Source organism: Ambystoma mexicanum, chromosome 5p (assembly GCF_040938575.1).
Source record: "Ambystoma mexicanum isolate Mex_15411 chromosome 5p, UKY_AmexF1_1, whole genome shotgun sequence".
In the NCBI taxonomy this organism is placed as follows: Eukaryota; Metazoa; Chordata; class Amphibia; order Caudata; family Ambystomatidae; genus Ambystoma; species Ambystoma mexicanum.
In genome coordinates this window covers 1,152,401,150-1,152,419,567 of record NC_090930.1, presented here as the reverse complement: position 1 = coordinate 1,152,419,567, position 18,418 = coordinate 1,152,401,150, and the positions used below count along the sequence as shown (strand labels likewise).

The window sequence follows — 18,418 nt, the reverse complement described above, 5'->3', positions numbered from 1 at the left end:
TTTTTTCTTTTCAGCAATCATTTTGGACAGAAACCACCAAATGTGGCTTACACACGGGCGAGTACCGGATTGAGTACCGCTTACCCGCACTGTTTCCTGCTCGTGTTTATTCGCACTGTTCCAAGTGCCGGACTATTGGACTGCTAGTGATTCTACTTGGAGTTGAATTGGGCATTTGGCGCCTGAATTGCGTGATCATTTTTTCGGCTCCACCCCAGCTCGCAGCGATTGGCTGTACTGCGACCCTGCCTAGCCTTCAAATCCATTGCGCACGCGCACAGCGCGCGCGCACACGGGCGAGTACCGGATTGAGTACCGCTTACCCGCTTTGCCGCGTTGTCGGTTGAGGGGTGAGGGAGCCTCTTTTATATCTTGACTTACGAGTAAGTACTCTTTTTAGCCCCCCCCTCAGACCTCAATTTATAAACAGCTCTGAAGATTTAGCATTGGTGTGATCTTGTCGTGCTATTTGTTATTTTCAGTCTTCTTGAAATGTTGAAGCGGGGTCGGCTATATTTACTAAAAACCGACATGCCATCAATAGTACATGTTGACAATACCTTTAATGGTAATCAAAATAATTTACACAAAAATAAAACGTCCGCCAACAAATCTATTGTTCTGAATCCTTGCCCCATGACCCCAAAAGGACCAAGTACTACCATGTTTGATCCTGTGTGTCTGTCAACTCCTAACCAAAGTGTTCAGTCGCTTACCAAATTTCCACGGCCACTTAAGTCTCTTAAGTCTAATAATAATTATGACCTACCACATCAGCGACCACTCATTAGAACAGTGGCTGATTTAAAGACACCATGTGAACTCTCAGATAATACTATGTTAAACTCACCCTGTCATGCTCAACCAGTTATAGTAGACCGAACCATTCATTCATCTGTGTCTATTAATTACAGTGCAGACTCTATTGACCCAAATGAGAATCAAGAGGTCTCTCTCTATGCGAGTCAATGTGATTCCCCAATACCGATCCTCAACTCGCAGATTTCTCACCAAATATCTAATGTGTCACTACCAGCTCATTCCGTGTCTGCGATTTCATATGTACACCCTACACCGCGCCATCCCAGTGCACTTCCTCAAGGTGATTCTGCAGTGGCTCAATCTCTGTTGTTACAAACTACATTGACAGCCATCAATACCACTCTAATGTCTCTGTTAACAAACCAAGAATCTAAGTTAAATGATTTGCTGTTATGGACACAGCAAGTAAAACTGGCACCTCCGCTTCACTCATGCCCAACAGAAGGAACACAGTGTGGCGATTCCTCTGGCACTCGGATGGTTGCTGAGCTAATCCCTTTAACACCATTGCCCACGCCTTATTCGGCGTTGCCCTCTATTGCACAGATTATCACAGTAATTCCTCCAAAACCGGCTGTTTCCTTAGTTCCCTCTAATCAATCGTGGGTGAGTGTGCAAGACTCACCAACTCCTAACTCTATGTTGGAAAACGCCCTGTCTGTAATGAATCCTACAGCCCCGGATGCATGTCCCTCTGTAGTTTCTTCGAAAGTTAAGAAGATTGTCAAAACCAATGCCAAAAAAAAGACCAAGAACATGCCTGCTGCACGAATGTCCAAAGCCTCAATACATGCTTTTTTTTAAAAAAATTACTATGGACCGTCCTGCAGTTGCAGAAATAGTAAAACCCCATTCAACCTGTCCTGTATCTATTAATCTTGATGAACATGCTTCACCTAAAGTACCTGTGACTTATGACCCATTAGACTCTCTTGTTGAGGCTCTTGAAGCTGATCATACTGATAAGATTGATGTTCCGATCTGTACTGACACTCGCGCTACATCTTCTGCTCAACAGCTACCAACTTCTAGCAATCAGGACTCTAAATTACAACAATCTGTTATATTGAGTGAAATGCGTCGCGCTTTGGACGCCTATATGGATGAGCGATGTCTGTCAGCGAATGACCATGCTTCAAAGCCAGCAGTGGATTCCCAAACAAAATCAGTCTCTTGGACGTCCCCGGTGGTACAATCTAAAACTCCTCTACATCGACCTAATAATAGAGGTCTGTCTTTATCTAAACACGTTTCATGCCAGTCTCTAGAACATCAAAAATACACCGTGGAAAGAAATAATGTCTCATTCAATAATCCTGAGACGAAAAATGTCAGCAATAGGCAATCTCGCCACCTTCCTACTACTGCGCCCACTTGCCACACGCTAATTTTGAAATGTCGCGATGGTCCTTACCCTAAATACAATCTAAACAGGCAAAGTGTCTTGAATATATTTGGCGATGTACTTGAACTAGAAGACCTAACATCACACGATATAGCTCAAGTCGAATATATTTCTGACACTACTACAGCAATTGTAAGACTATGGATTCCCTCAGGTTTAGTCTTAAATACTATATGGCTTGCCAAAATGTCTCTATTTGAAATGGGTTTCTTGCTGACGCAAGACCCGGAGCGTACCACAAAACACGTAGATGCCCCTTTAGTTCATCAACCTCAAATTTACATGAGTTCCCGAGAGGACATGCAGACATCTAGATATTAACCATCACCCACATTACAGCCTCATGTCATTAAAATAGCTTCCTGGAATACTCGTGGCCATTCGCATTTACATACATCATTAAAAATCCTAGCAGACTATGCCATAATTGCTTTGCAAGAGACTTGGTATCTAGAACCTCCAACATGGGACAATTTTGATGTCATTTTATTATCTGCAAAGATGGGAGCACATGGTCGACCCTCGTCAGGACTATTGGTGGCCGCTAATAAGAAATTGGGTTTTAAAGTTGAAGCCTGGAAGCATGTCAGCGACTATATGCAATTGGTGAAAATTACCTGTAAAAATCATATAATAGCCCTTGTTAACATCTACCGCAATCCGGTTGGAATATCGGATGTGGCTTTCTTTGAGAGTCTAATAGGACTCATTGATTTGATAGCAGTCACGCCCGGCATCACTGATTCCCTTATCATGGGCGATTTAAACATGGATTGTTTATCTCTGGCTAATAGAAATAAGACGAGGGCCGTTACCACGTGGACCCACATCTTGTCTGACTGCAATATGTGTATGGTAAATGGTTCTGTAGATAGTGACATTCCACCGAATCCAACTTGGCAGCGAGGCATGAGTCAAAGCATCATTGATTATATATATGTCGAGCGAACCATGCTTAACTGCATTCGTCTGTTTGAGATAATACAGGGGTCTGTAAGTGATCACAACCTTTTCTCCCTTCAGTTAGTTTGGACGCCTATAGATCCTTCTAGACAATGGCTTGACCAGCACTTCATGGTCAATAATACCAAAAATCGGCTTAGATGGACGCATGGAAATCTTATGAAGTTCACGAATGCAATTCATCAACACGATAAATCATCTAAACTGATTGAATATACTGCTTTTCTTGATCAGTTTCGGCACACAATTGTCCCAAATCCAAATATAAAAACTCATAAGCATACATTTGACTCTGCAATTAAAGCTCGCAAGGCCGAATATCGCAAAGAAAAAAGAGTAATACCTATGACAAATAACGCTAACATTAATGTCAACTTAAAAACAGCTAAATGCAAATATATGAATTGGATTCGAAGACACCGAGCCAAGCTCTTTCAACAAGACAGTGAAGCGATGCTATCTGCAATTTGTTCTAAAGACTCAGCAGAAATATGGCGATATCTAAACCAAAAACCAAATACAGCTCAAGCCCATGTACAATCAAATACTGTAACAGAGGCGGCTTGGGTATCACATTTTTCTGATCTCTATAGCGATCCAGAATTTGATCCGAACGATCCCCAGATCCAGTCCTCTAAACCCTGGAACATTCATTGCTCCCCTCATCTTCTTGAAGCAATGATTAAAACATTAAGCACATCACGAGCTGCCGGTCCGGATGGCCTCCATAATGTCATTCTGAAAGATAACCCAAGACTTTGGGCTTCAAATCTCCATGCAATCTTTGTACAAGTGCTGACTAATCGCAGACTTCCAGCCTCCTGGCTAAATTCTGTGATAGTCCCTATCTATAAGAAGGGTGACCGCTCTGATCCTTGCAACTACCTGCCAATCGCCCTACTAGATACCCCAGGCAAACTGTTTGCAAAACTAGTATTGTCAGAGTTCAATCAATGGACCGAAACTTGTGGTAAACGCGATCTTTATCAAACGGGTTTTGTTGGGGGCATGGGCACTTGTGTCAATCTCTTTACGCTGAACTCAATTAAAGCCCTCTGTCAGTCTCATAAACAGTCAGTTTACTTCGCGTTTATTGATTTGCATGCTGCATTTGACTCGGTCTTGCGTCCACTATTATTGAGGAAACTAATAAGAGATAATTGTCCATCAGACCTCTTTGATATCATCCATGCATTTCATGGTGCAACCTCTATTCGCGTAAGACTCACTTTGGAGGGGTTGTTATCTGCTCCTGTTAAGACTGCGCGAGGCTTAAAACTAGGTTGCATACTAGCGGCAGCAATCTTTAATTATTTCATACACGATCTGAGTACTTCTTTCTTACAGATATGTTCTGATGCCCCTGTTTTGAAAGGGTTTAAAATCACTAACCTGAACTATGCTGATGACATTGTCCTAATTTCTAAAACACCGACAGGCCTACAGAATCTTTTAGATGCATTTAACCTGTACCTACGTAAGAACCAACTGGTGGTCAATACTAAAAAAACACAGATTGTAGGCTACCAAGCTAATAAACTCAGTAGGTCTAGGCCAGTGTGGTCAATAAATAATACACCATTAGATATAGTACCAACCTACACCTACTTAGGCGTTGTCTTCGATGGCCTACCCAATTCACGCAACCAGGTAGAGCGCATGGAGGCAAAATTGACCGCGGCCATTTCGCAAACTAAAATAATATTGCATAAATTTGGAAAATTTTCCATTAAATCGGCAATAGTCTACTGGACTGTTAAAGCCATCCCATCGATTATATATGGAACGGAATCCATCCTGAATTGTGAAAACCTTAGAAAGTCTATTTTTGATAGATTCGAGGGTAAATTTTGGCGAGAGGTGCTATCATTGCCAAACTGTGTCCCCGGTCCCTGGCTGTGTTATGAATTGGGTCTAGTCTCAATGCATGCTATCTATACATGGCGCTGCTGTATGTTTTTGCGCAAATGCATAATGGCTTCTCAAAAAGTTACTATTCTGTCGATCCTCTCTGGCTATATCCTAAAAACAGATAAATTGTTTGTAAAACTATGGATTGACTTCTGTTTAGAAGCTCTCGCGGCTGCAAGCATACCAATAGCCTTGCTAATCTCTAATCCAACAAAGGCAAAAAACCTTTTATACCAATTGGATTAAGACCATAGAGAAATGCCAAAAATATCATCAACCATGCAAGTATCGATTCTGGCCTAAACCGGTTAAAAGCCCAGAATCTTATCTACTAAAATTTCCATCAGTAGCATTGAGATCAGGAATAATAAGGGCGCGATTCGATCTATGGCCCACTCATCAAGTCCTAGTGAGACGCAATTTGAGGCCTCGAGCTCTTATGTCATGCAGATTCTGTAATGATTCCAGAACGATTGAATCTCTCGAACACTTGGTCTGCAATTGTGCCCAACTATCTATCTTAAGATCAAGACATTTTTCAAAGGTGTTGAGTACGTTAACAACCATTGCTTATGATATGCGCTGTTCTTTCTTATTGTGTTCTAACAATCACTCTGTTAAGGTGGCCTTAAGTAATTTTTTGATGGCCATAAACTGGGACATTACTATCTGAGAGGCGATTTCAATCTCAAGCTCTGATTGATTTTTAAAAAAAGAGAGTAACTGTCTGATAAATTATCTATTAGATAACCTGTGTATATGATGTCATAGCTACTGGAGGAGTGTAAACTGAATGATATGTATCAATCTGTTTTTGTGATGTAAAACATTAACTGTACTGTCGCTGTTTGAGATTGTTTGAATTTGTATGAGTTTGCCTGAGTTTGTATAACCTAAATGAATTCTAAACTTGAAACTTTAAATTCTAAAAAATTTTAAATGAAAATGATTGTAAGGTTTTAAGAATGCTAAAATGTTTGAATTTTGTATATTGAAAAGTTGTTTTTAACAGCTAAATCAATAAAAAAAAAAGAAAAAAAAAAGAAAAAAAAATGTGGCTTACGTGTTCAGCTGTAACCAGATGAGTTGCATGTCATATTTGGTGAACTTTCGTGGACGAGAAAAAAAGTAGGATTAAGGCATTTTTTACATTTTCCCATCTAAAGTTTGATGTAACCTTAACTATACCAACGTGGTAGTATAATAGAAGATTTATTCTATTATTCCGGGGATCAAAATTAAGATTTCATGAGCAGGAGCTAAAAACAAATCCTGAGTGTTGGCTACCACCCAGTGGGCAGGAGCAGCCTCTGGGGAACCACATAGTGTGCTGTACATATAACATGGCCTTAAAATCTTCTTACTAATTTGCTGACCATGGTATATATCCCGTTGTGCTTGACTGTCCCTTAGATGTGTCCTTTGTTCTCCTTTAACTTTGTATGGTTTAAGAATGTGGATAATCACATAGGTATGTTTGTATGGTGCCAGTTGGTCTTGTAGTCAAAAGTAGCTCTTGGTAACTGTTGGGTGTTCTCCTAGGCTACAAGCAGGAGCCAAATATCTCCCGGCCATTTCCAAACCTAGTAATACTGTTTATAAGGGCATTCATTTGGATCTCGGGGTTCCAATGAGCCTCTCTTGTGCATGCTGTTAAATTATTGTCCCATTTAATTGGGCATCAGAACATAGAGACAAGTTTGTAAGCTACTGTAGCGAAGTGTACTTTTAAAAATGTGTTTATTCATTAGATTTTCCCCGTTATTGGATGGCAAATCTGCCTTTGTCTCATTATTGCTCGTTCTGTTTTTTTCTAACAATAGGGGAAACCTCTGAAGGAAGCACTGGGTGAAGTTGCGTACTCGGCCGCTTTCCTGGAATGGTTCTCGGAGGAAGCCCGTCGCGTTTACGGGGACATCATTCCTGTCCCTATGAAAGACCGAAGAGCCCTGGCTCTGAAACAGCCCCTGGGAGTGGTCACCATCATCACCCCGGTAAGTGTCCGTTTGAGCAGTTGATGAGTCCAGAGTCCTGATGGGCAAGGTTGTGTCTACTCAGAAGCTTGCCTTCACTTTCCCACCCCTGCTAACCTGGGTGGAATACGCAGATTTTCTAAACATTTTAAAACCTCTCTGGAGCACTTGGTGTCGACAATTGTTACAAAGCGACCTTTCAGAAAGGAGACCCGTTTTGCTGATGTTGTGAAATAAGGTGCTTGGTTCCTTCAACTTAAAAGTTTGAGCAATTTATGAATGGTCCCAGCACCGTAACATTTAATAAAATGGCTTCCTCCTCATTCTTATTAATAGAAAACGAATTGCATCATGAGAACCACAGGCCTAAGCACATGAATGACTAGCCTATTCACAGTTCACATGCTCTGTGTGCTGAGCCACCTTAGCTTTGTTTGCTTCTCAGCACTACCACACATCTTCCAGTTCAGACATGAAGAGATTTCTGCGGCACTTTTGATTGCAAGCTGACCGTTACATTCACAGCTTTACCAAAGTTGCCTATAATGGTCTCTAGTCGCTCTGGGCGCATCATTTCTCATATTGTGGTCTATGTCTAATGGGTTGTGATAGGAAATGGCAAGAGCCCAGAAAACCGCTGCTCTGCGGTGCCTGGAAGTATAGCTGGTGCCGGGAGCGACCTGACCATCTTAACCCCATGTAATAGATACAAGCTTTCAGAGGAGTTGATCAGAGAAGTCCTTCACAGTTAAAGACACTCCTCTTTGTTTCTTTTACCTGTTTGCCCTCCGCCATAATCCTGTATCTCATTCATCCTGTGTCTATCCCCTGTCCTCTCTGTGTTCCTCTGTTGCTCTGCCATACCTCCGACCGACCTCTTTCCACACCACCTTCACCCCCTTCCTACTCTCTTCACTGCTGTCATCCTTCCTCTATTTTGCCGAATCCTACTTCCTGCTACAAGTCTCGTGCATCATTTCCACATCAAAATACCTGCATTGATTTTGATTTTATTCGACATTGTGGTTAACGTCAATCTAACGACCATATAGAAATCATAGCCTATGTAAGCAAAACTAGCCCAATTGTGGCAATTGTCTATGCTTGCATAAAGTAGAAACATTATTATACCTGGCATGCGGCTTGCGGCTTTCCATTTTTAGCAGTGTATATTTCCAAACCACCAATAATCTTAATGTGTTCTCTTTTACCTCCCTTTAGTGGAATTTCCCCAGTGCTATGATTACTCGGAAGGTGGGAGCAGCCCTGGCAGCTGGCTGCACAGTGATAGTAAAGCCTGCAGAAGATACACCTTTATCTGCTTTAGCTCTGGCAGAGGTGAGTTCTTATATTCGGTAGCAAGAAAACCCTGCTTTCAAAACTCTTTCTATTTTACATGTAATAATAACCCCGATCTCGGATTCATATGTGGATGTAACAGCCCTATGTGCTGAAGTGCGACCTAGCTTGCATCTGAACTTTGCATGTCTGTTGGGTTTGACATATTGGGAGATATGTACTGTTTCAACTGGAAATGGCCAAGTTCAATACAAGCACTAAAACAGACCCGGGAGCCCCAAGCGAGACAGCGGACCTAACCCATCAGGGAGGATAGTCTTCCCAGACAAAGATCTGGCTCCAAAGCCAGCTGGCCAGTGCTCTCCAAGACTATAAGACATTTGCGATCTTCCTGATAGGACAACAAAGTTCATTCAAACAGAGGACATCACTCCCAAACAAAGCTTTTCAGTATAGGAACTATTGTTGCATAATCTCTTATTTTGGATATGTGTATGTTTGGTCACATTACTCTACATTCTCTCGGTTGCATTTCAGTATGCCTAGTTGTGAATAAAATGTTTAGTACATGTCCATAAACAAGGGACCAATGTACTTATTAATTTTAATTGTAAAGCACTGCATGCTTAGGAGAAAGCTTCCCAGTGCTTATTGTGACTTGGGTAGGGAAGCAAAAGGTGCTTTATATTGTATTTTAGAATTTAGAGAGTACAAGACCAGTTCTAAAAGAATATGTTGCTGGCGTACTCGTATACGAGAGATTGCAACACATGAAAGATAACTGTAGGACCTGTATTTTGATTTGACTTGGCAGCAAATCCATTTGGGAAACTGAAGAATTTTGCTTGATCAAGTATAGGTTGGTAAGCCAGGAAGTTATGGCTTGTAGCGAAACATAATCTAATGTGGAGAAGCAATCAATAAAACATGCAAGCGTAGTCAATGTGGGTCAGCTTTCTTTTAATTACACACTACAGAAGGGGTTGATGATATTGCCTACAGAGTTTAAGAGACCACTCTAGAAATAATATAGGCCACTGATAGCCAAAAGTGGCAGGATGGAATAAACCAGTGTTGCCTTGTTCTTACTAAAGGACCAGGGCTTTTTTCTTCACCCCACTGCCCCCATACAGTCTTTGCTTTCACAGTCCCAAGGTCATGGCACCCATCACCCATTGACTTAGTCTACCACCAAGTACTTCTCCCATGCCCCCACTCCCACTTGCTTTCGGGGACTGTAAGTGTGTCGAAGAAGGAAGCTGACACAAAGGTGCTCTGTGGTGCTTATAGACTTGTGTTCACGAAAAAGACCCTCACTATCCCCATTATCTAAGCAGGGTTCCATCTGAATGGCCGTCAAAGTCCACTGTCCTGAGTTACATCCTACTTCTATCCCTTACACTGCAACTGAAGACTAATATATTTCAACAGAAAATTCCTTCCCTAGGCGAATGACTCCCTTACACTGGTATTTGGGTGATGTTTGGAAAGGTTGCCAGGTGGAATGCCTTCCTTCCCCAGACTTGCCAGTTCCACACAATCTTTGCACAACTCCACATTCTGGTCCAGGAGAAAGACTCTCCTCTCCTGGTACTGGTTTGTAGAGTTCATAATAAGGCCAGGGGGAATGACTCCCTTCACCTGCGTCTTTCAGATATGTTCAAAGGGTTTGTGTTGTGCCCAGGAGAATGACTCCCTTCTCCATTCTATTTCAAAGATTCCTTTTTGTGTTTTTAAACTTGCTGTATGTTATCCCACTTTCTCTCGGTAACCCTTCTCTGCTGGTCAATGTCATTCCGCCAAGGAAGTTCTCAGATCCCTTGTATTGGGGTCCCAGATCATTCTCTGGTGGTCAGTGGACTTCTGATTGCCACTGCAACTTGGAATTTCTCCTCGGATGCTCAGTTCCTTTTTTTGGGGTCCCAGACCTTTCTCTGGTGTTTAGTGGACCTATTACGGCCACTGGGGCGAGGAAGTCCTCCTCTGATGCTTGGTTCACTATTGATAGGATCCCAGACCCTTCCCTGTTGGTAGTGGGCTTATGATTGCCACTGCAATGAGGAAGTTCTCCTTGGATGCTTCTTTCACGGTTGTTGGGGTCCCAGACCCTTCTCTGAGGTCAGTGGGCTTATTGCTGCCACTGTGATGGGGGAAGTTGTCCTCTGATGCTTGCTTCACTGTGATTAGGGTCCCCACCCTTCTCTGCTGGTCAGTAGGCGTATTGCTGCCACTGTCACAAGGAAGTTCTCCTTGGATGCTTAGTTCACTCTTCCAGTGTTCACTAGCTCTTTTTTTATTACTGGGATGAGGGAGATCCTCCCTGATGCACTCTGCACAGTTCTGTTCCCCAATAGCCCTATAGCTGCCACTGGGGTGAGGAACAGTATGTTGTGTCCCTCTCTCCGACTCCTCCCGTATCCCTACCGGGTCTCCCGTGCCTCCCTCTTTACCTTTGTGTGGGAATCGGCACATCACTGGTCCTTCCTTGGATGGGGTTTCTGGTCCACGGCTTCCGGTGGTGGTCTTGTCTACTTCGGCGGACCCAGTGCACCTTTTGCAGTCCTCCACTCCTTACAATCTTGGCTCCGCTCTGGGACCCAACGGTCCACGTTGTTGCAAACAAGCCACCACTTCTTTCCTTTGGCTTCACAGTTGGGTCTGCTCCTCTGACCCAGAATGGACTCTCGCAGCCTGCCTCCGTTGTCCCCGGGACAGCCTTTCTTCCAGCCCTCACTTGGAGTTCGAAATTCGCAGGCTCCTGGCTTCTCCACTATCTGACTTTTAGTGCCTCTTTGCTTTCCTTTTCATCTTCGGGACACCGACCGGGCGCTGCATCAACACCTGCAGATAATGTCTCTATGGCATTCCTCATGCCTCTGGTGAGCCACCTTGTGGCAGTACTTAAGAATGTGTTACTCTACATGCTTGCTGTGTTCTTCCTCATCTCAGTATGTTCTGTTCTGTCAATATCCAATTTTCTACAAAAATGCATGGGCTTACTCTTGATTACGTAGCTTGGTATGGAAGGGGGGCTAGGGAATGTTTGGGAGTGATGTGGCTCAACAGGCTGTACCCTAGGTGATCGTCCTTGTGCCCTCAGGGGGAGTCCCTGCCCATGAGGTCCTCCTGTATTACACCACCCCTAGTGGGACAATTGGGTAGCGGTCGCACCTCCCTAGCCTCATGGGAAAGGGCCCTCACCCCACCCTTGGGAGAAGTGATGAATTGTCACAGTACGGATTTGCTTATATATTGCCACTTTCTAGTCACAGCTTGCCCTCCTGGGCTCCTGATGGTACGTCTTATTCTCCTGTCAGCAAGTATGTCTCCCCCCCCCCTTGCTGAGTGCTTCTGTCAAACCCACCAGCCATAGTTCACCCTCCTACTCAATTCTATATGGACCTGTTCCCCTGCTGAGGTCTGCGATTGTAGTCCCAGAGGCTCTTGACTTGCTTCTTGTCTCACCAAGAGTCCAGGTCTTGGGGAGTATTTGCAGTAAGGGCCTCAGCAGTTATTTTTTCTTTTACTTTCTCCACCTTTTCAGGTTCTGATCTCAGCCGCGGTCTGGCATATAATATGCTTGAAATCATTGAAGATTGAAATCCATTGTTGGCTGTTTGCAATCCTGAGCTCTGTGACCACTGGACCCACAGTTATAACAAAAAAGATTGCAATTTCTTTCACGAATCTGCAGGCTTGGGGCTCTCTCTTTCTAGTCCCTCCCAGACTGTACCGATGCTCTGTGAGATGCTCTGTCTGAGCATGTGCTTTTTTTACTATGGGGTTAATTGACTTGATCAACCAATTCTTCTCTTAATGGGTTAATCCCCTTTTCTAGTTTGAACCCTGTTCTCTAATTGATATACCCAATTATTACTTGGGCCTCCCCAGGTGTTCCTGGCGATTTTATCATGATTTCCCCCTGTTTCTGAATATCAATTCCGTGTTTGGTAAATTGTGTACAGTGGTGTTCTTCTGCAGCTAATGAAGGCTTAAAATGTTTCACAACCATTTTAAAGTCAGTTTGATCGACCCTGTTGCTTGTGGTACTGCCGCTGTGACCAGACAGATTAAGTTTGCTGCAGTTTGGGAATGAGGGGAAGAGTTCTCTTGATGTGCAATCCTTTCTGGGGGTTTCTGTGATGGCTCACACCGATGAGCCCAGAACCCTGTTGGGTCTTAGTCACCTACTCGAACTACTGGATCTGAGAATATATCCTAGTATGCTGTAATGTTTTCCACACAGTATGACCTAAAGGGGCTGGCATACATAATCGCTAAGACAGTAGAATAATGGACAAGGAAGCTGTCAGTGTATGAATGCATAAAATGGGTTGAGGACGTCACAGAGGATGTCTCCCTCGAGGCAGTCTATGCAGAGCTTCTCAGGTTGCAGGGTTTAGGTGTTCGCACTCTAGGTTCACCAGCTGGGGTTTGCCGAACACTGTGCCCCGGCTTTATAAAAACACACACTGTACGCAGGGTGCAAAATGTCTAGTTGCAAGCTACTAGATGGGCATACAAATCTCTCACCTCTGGCAATAATGCTAGTTTTCCTTATCCAGACCACCTGCACACCATCTCTTACTCTCCGACAGTGATGCATCACTTCCCAGTGGCTAGCGGTGAGCACACATTGTGGAGGTGCTTTAGGGAATCCCCTGTGGGCCATCTCCGGGGGGGAGCTTCAGGTAGGAGGTGGGCATCTCATGTCTCCAAAGATCCCTATGACTTCATTACACTAGCCTTTCCTGCATGTGAGGGCCCTTGCACGGTAGCCATCAAGCAAGGTCCCAATTCCAGATGGCTAGCCAGACCGTACGTTATATAGAGCTGTTCCACAGCCCGGTAGGGCCACTGAAGGTGAGGGGCATGATGCCAGTTGTGAAAACCTACACACTGAACACCTACGTTACCAGTGTGCGTTCTGTCGGCTGTGGCATGCACAAGAGGATAGATCCAGGTTCACTTCTATGCAGGAGTCTTAACCCAAGGAACCAATAAACCCACTGGGTAGATGAATGAAAGCAACCTCCACGTGCAGGCTCCTTCCCTGATGCACATATAGACTAATTAGCAACACCAGTGTTGAGATCACTGAGCACGTTACATAGAAAAACGTGGATACATGTTCTAACTTGGACCTCCTTTTGAAAGTTCACCAAATTTGGCAGAACAACAAATGGCCAAAGTTAGTGAAATTCGATTTAACGTGTTTGTGTTGAAGATTATTTATGAAAAACTGGTTTTCTGAATTGACTTTAAAAAAAAAAACGACCAGGCCCAAATATTTTTAAAAAAATCTGCTTCCACCTGGAGTTATTCTGACTTTATTACGACATCTCACAAATTGACCCCACGCACAACACAAACAACGAAATAACGCACTTGTGCAGAAGGGCCTAGGAAAACCAAACAAGCACATGCCAATCCACCAAGTAGTCTCTATGTAGACAACCTGCACAACACCCTTTTTGAGAAACCCGATTATGACGACGATGCGAAAAACGGCCACGGAAAACGGCTTACAAAAAAACAGGGAACATTTCTCTTTTTAGTTCTTAGCTCTAAAAATAAAGCTTACACATTTTGGAAATACCAACGCTAAGGTTCCTACTAACTGCCCAGCGGAGCCATTTCCCCAATCTTTAAAAAAGAAAATCCCACTACAAATCTCACTTTACCTCCCCTTACACCACCACCACACACGAGTATGCTCTCCCACATCTCACCACTCCCACTCTTCGCGCACTAATACGCTCCTACATTCTCACAAACACCCCTTTGCCCTCTCCCAGGCACACACTTGCACATTCCAGCTGTAATGCAGGCTCTCTTTCCCAGGCACACACTTGCACATTCCAGCTGTAATGCAGGCTCTCTCTCCCAGGCACACACTTGCACATTCCAGCTGTAATGCAGGCTCTCTCTCCCAGGCACACACTTGCACATTCCAGCTGCAATGCAGGCTCTCTCTCCCAGGCACACACTTGCACATTCCAGCTGTAATGCAGGCTCTCTCTCCCAGGCACACACTTGCACATTCCAGCTGCAATGCAGGCTCTCTCCCGCACTGCCTTCAGTCTGTCTCTTCCACGCGCGCACGGTCACCTGTTTACACACTTCCTTCCCTTAAAGAAGCCTGGCTGCTCCTGCCAGAAACTCCGAGCTCCTTGATCACTCGAAAATGCCAGGAAAAAAAGGGATGCAATGCAGTGTCTACAGTTCTAGCATGCTTGATTTACTTGTCCATCCTATAGGATGTATGTGATTTCTTCAAATATATTTCTCCTAATGGCGATTTCACTGAATCCCTTTCGCTGAAAAACGAAATCTTCTTTTTACTTTTTTTTACTTTTTTTTTTAATGCGGGGAGAGCCCCCGCGCAACCACCCCCTCCTCAATGTTCCCTACCCTAACTTATACCCTTACCCCACCTACTATGCATTACACATATACCATTCCCCCTACCTTTTTCGGTGAAATATATTAAATGAAATCTCATTAGGGGAAATGGTATTCGAAGAAATCTACGGTAACGCATCCTATACAACAGGTAGTGCTTTCACAGGACATGACTGTCACACCCCAAGTACTTAGCAGGTTGAAACATTTAGGACAAACGCTTAGCGCTGGTGGTACGTTTGGATCAGTACCCATTGCTTATTGAGCTGTGATTGTGCACACAATTCAGGCCACCAAGCAGTGCTGGACGCATTTATGTGGGCGAAATCGCAGAAGCCTGGGGCACAGTGACCTGGGTAGGGTGGTGAAACGGGGGCTTAATGAGCTCTCCTGCATCCTCTATGGTACAGTTGGTGTCCACCGCAGGTTGACATAAGCCCTGTGTAAGCCTTTGGAGGGCACGAGTCTTCAAAGACTCTCCACATTTTGCCGGGGGCACTTCATTTTGTCTTGTTCTACTGGGCTGGGAGTAGTGCGTTTTCACCACCAGGCAGTCACTGACCATTTGGGGCCTCTAGACCCTTACCGAAAGGTTTCTTCTGATTAGGAGTGGCTGGCTCTGCCAACTCAAAACCTGCAACCTGAACGGTTTGTCTGTTATCCTTTTGTGATTATATCGAGTTGCCTAGAGGGTGTTTCGTCCCTTGCACCTATAGATGCTGGTGCAGTTATCATCCTCCCATCTCATACCAGTGTACCATACTCAATCCCTCCCTTCCCCTCTGTACACAATGGAGAAGAAAGAACAAGAAGCCAGCTTAAATGCCTAGATTAATTATTGGCTATGCTGTTGCACAGCGTTCTACTCTTCCTCATTCCACTCCTCACAGTGTTAGGCTTCTCATCGTCCAAGACTGGAACGCCCTTGTCAAACTGGAAAAAATAAAACGTGTGTGAGGGGCAGTGGCCCAGAGGACTCTACCTTTCATGGTGTTTGGGGTCTATGCAGGGTGTTGATTCTAGGTTTGCCGCAGTACACTACAATTGTGAACATACAGGGAAAGCGGCAGTGGTTCTAGAACTTGGATAAGAAAGAGTAGGAATCAATGTAAAGGGATTACTGGTAAGTAGTCAGGTCATGATCCCCTTTCCCCTCTTCTTTGTACGAAGTCTCAAAATATGAGAAGTAGTACAACGCACATTGCCAAATATTCCAACGGGCCACTTTTTACAGAGCACAAAGACGATTTTTCAACACTTGTGTACATTTGTCAGTTATTTAGACAGGATAGGCTATTGGACCCACACGTTGGCTGTGGCAGTCACCCATACAATTTGTAATGGGCTATAAAAGAGTCACGGGAAGCCCATGTTGCTCCCATACACGTTTCACTCGGGGGAAATCCGGTAAAACCCAATCAGGACTAGAAAATTGCTCTGGGACAGTGACCCAGAACAGACCCATGAATGGGCATGCCGACACCTGCTAAGCTAGTAAAATGGACAAGTAAGGGGGGGGTTCTGGAAGTTTATCTCTACCGGCCTATATCCCGGGTTTGAGTCTCAACCACAGTCTTTAGCTCACCATCCTTTCACAGAAGAGAAATGTCCACTGCATATCAGTCTTTGTCCTGCCCAAGGGCAGTCCAGCACCGAAATGGCTGGCAATTCTCTTCTGAACAAGAGTACCAACAGCAACCCCAGACACGCGTTTTGGCCTGGTTGGGCCTAGTCAGTAAGGTGGAGCTATGCTTCTCTAAGGAGGCATAGCTCCACCCTACTGATGAGGTCCACCCAGACCAAAACACGTGTCTGGGATTGCTGTTGGGAGAATTGCTTAGCATTTCGGTGCTGGACCTCCCTAGGGCAGGACAAAGACAGATCTGTTTTAGATATTTCTCCTCTGTGAAAGATAGTGAGCTAAAGACTATGGGTAAGTCTCTCATAACCGGGACTAATGTCCGGCAGAGGGACTCCCAGGACCCCCCTTGTTTTTTGCCTATTTAAGTAACTTTGGGTCTCACCGTAAATTACTAGGGGAATCTAGTTGTTGACCCCTTGCTCACTATTCTTAGGGAGGCACAGCTCCACCCTACTGATGAGGTCCAACCAGACCGAAACACGTGTCTGGGGTTGCTGTAGGTACTCTTGTTCAGAGGAGAATTGCTTAGCATTTCAGTGCTGCCTTGCCCTAAGGCAGGGCAAAGACTGATATGTTTTAGATGTTTCCTCTCTGTGAGATCTAGTGAGCTAAAGACTCTGAGTAAGTCTCTCGTAACCAGGACTAATGTCCGGCAGAAGAACTCCCAGGACCCCACTTGTTTTAAGCTAGTAAAATGGCCCATCTGATCAATCTACTCAGGCTGGCCGACGTGGGGTTCTTATCAGCATACCCCGGTGCAAATGGAGTGGGTAACACTCAGTCTTCATAAAGGTGAAAATCGGGGAGAATTTGGTCAAAAATGGGGTGAAAAGTGAAGTCCATGCTCTCTGGAGCAAATCCTGAAGTGCGGATGAGTGTCCAACTCCATCAATCTCGAAACAGAGACTATGGTAACACTTTGAAGACTGTCAGGTCCATAGCTGTGGAGTCAAAGATTTTCAAAGAGGTAGAATGACATGGGGTCAGGGGCACAGTTTTGGAAAGGTGATCAATGCATTCAGGTACCGGGAGACCCAAGTTACTTGACAAGCTAGCCAATGGAGAGTCATTATTTAAGTAATTGCAGTGCCCTGACACCACATAGAGAAGGACTTTAATCACATGCACAAGAAGTCCTGGTGGAAGCACATTGGGAACCCTGGAACGCAGAGGACGGGCCTGGGGATCTCTCTCTCTCTCTTTCTCTCTTTCTCTCTTTCTCTCTTTCTCTCTTTCTCTCTTTCTCTTTCTCGCTTTCTCTCTTTCTTTCTCTTTCTCTCTTTCTTTCTCTTTCTCTCATGTATGGAGTCCCCTTGGTTCAACCAGGAGATAATCATTAGATGGGCCTGCATCCTGAAGAGAAATTGTTTGACATGTACGTTCTTTCCTTAGGTCTACAATTGGTATAAAGGCAACCAGTGGCTTGGTCACAAAAATAAACTGGGTAGCAGACTCCCTTCTCCTCCTGGGCGACCATTATCGCACCTTCTAACATAGTAGCCGCTGAATCCCTCTTGTTAGGGTGTTTCTAGACCAGGCAGTGATGTTTAGTCCAAGGTCTAGGGACATTTACATCATGTTCTGTGCCCAGGCGTCATGGGTCCCACAACCCTTGAACCCACAGAGCATGTCGTTGTTGCGAGACTTGTAGACGTTCTAAAGTGGGGAGAGAGGAGAGGTAGGGAGATGCAGCAGCTGGGCCGTGGAGCTGGACTTGTTGAGCTGGAATGTGCTGCTGCCACAAACTGCCCTCCCAGAGGGCCTCTGGATGGCTGGCTGGAATAGTGGCTCTGGGGCCTACACCCGCTACCCTTGGGATAGCAGGATTCGGGATGGATGTTGGGATGCAGAGCTATTTTCTCCTGTGGCTTACTTTACCTACTCCCTCCTTTGTAGGTCCCAAAAATATTCTGGCCCATGGGAGGAAAGACAAAATAGGGTTGATTTCTTGTGAGGCGTGTCCCTGAGGTAGAATTTCAAGGATATCGGCACAGTGTG

The 18,418-nt window shown here is 44.5% G+C and overlaps 1 protein-coding gene across 1 annotated transcript in view; it reads left to right on the top strand.

The window, feature by feature from the left end:
• ALDH5A1 (aldehyde dehydrogenase 5 family member A1) overlaps window positions 1–18,418 on the top strand; it is a 386,314-nt gene that overhangs the window by 153,834 nt on the left and 214,062 nt on the right. The window contains exons 3-4 of the mRNA XM_069613625.1: window positions 6,925–7,095; window positions 8,296–8,412. Of these exons, the coding sequence (XP_069469726.1) occupies window positions 6,925–7,095; window positions 8,296–8,412 (288 nt within the window). The remainder of the gene's footprint in view (window positions 1–6,924; window positions 7,096–8,295; window positions 8,413–18,418) is intronic.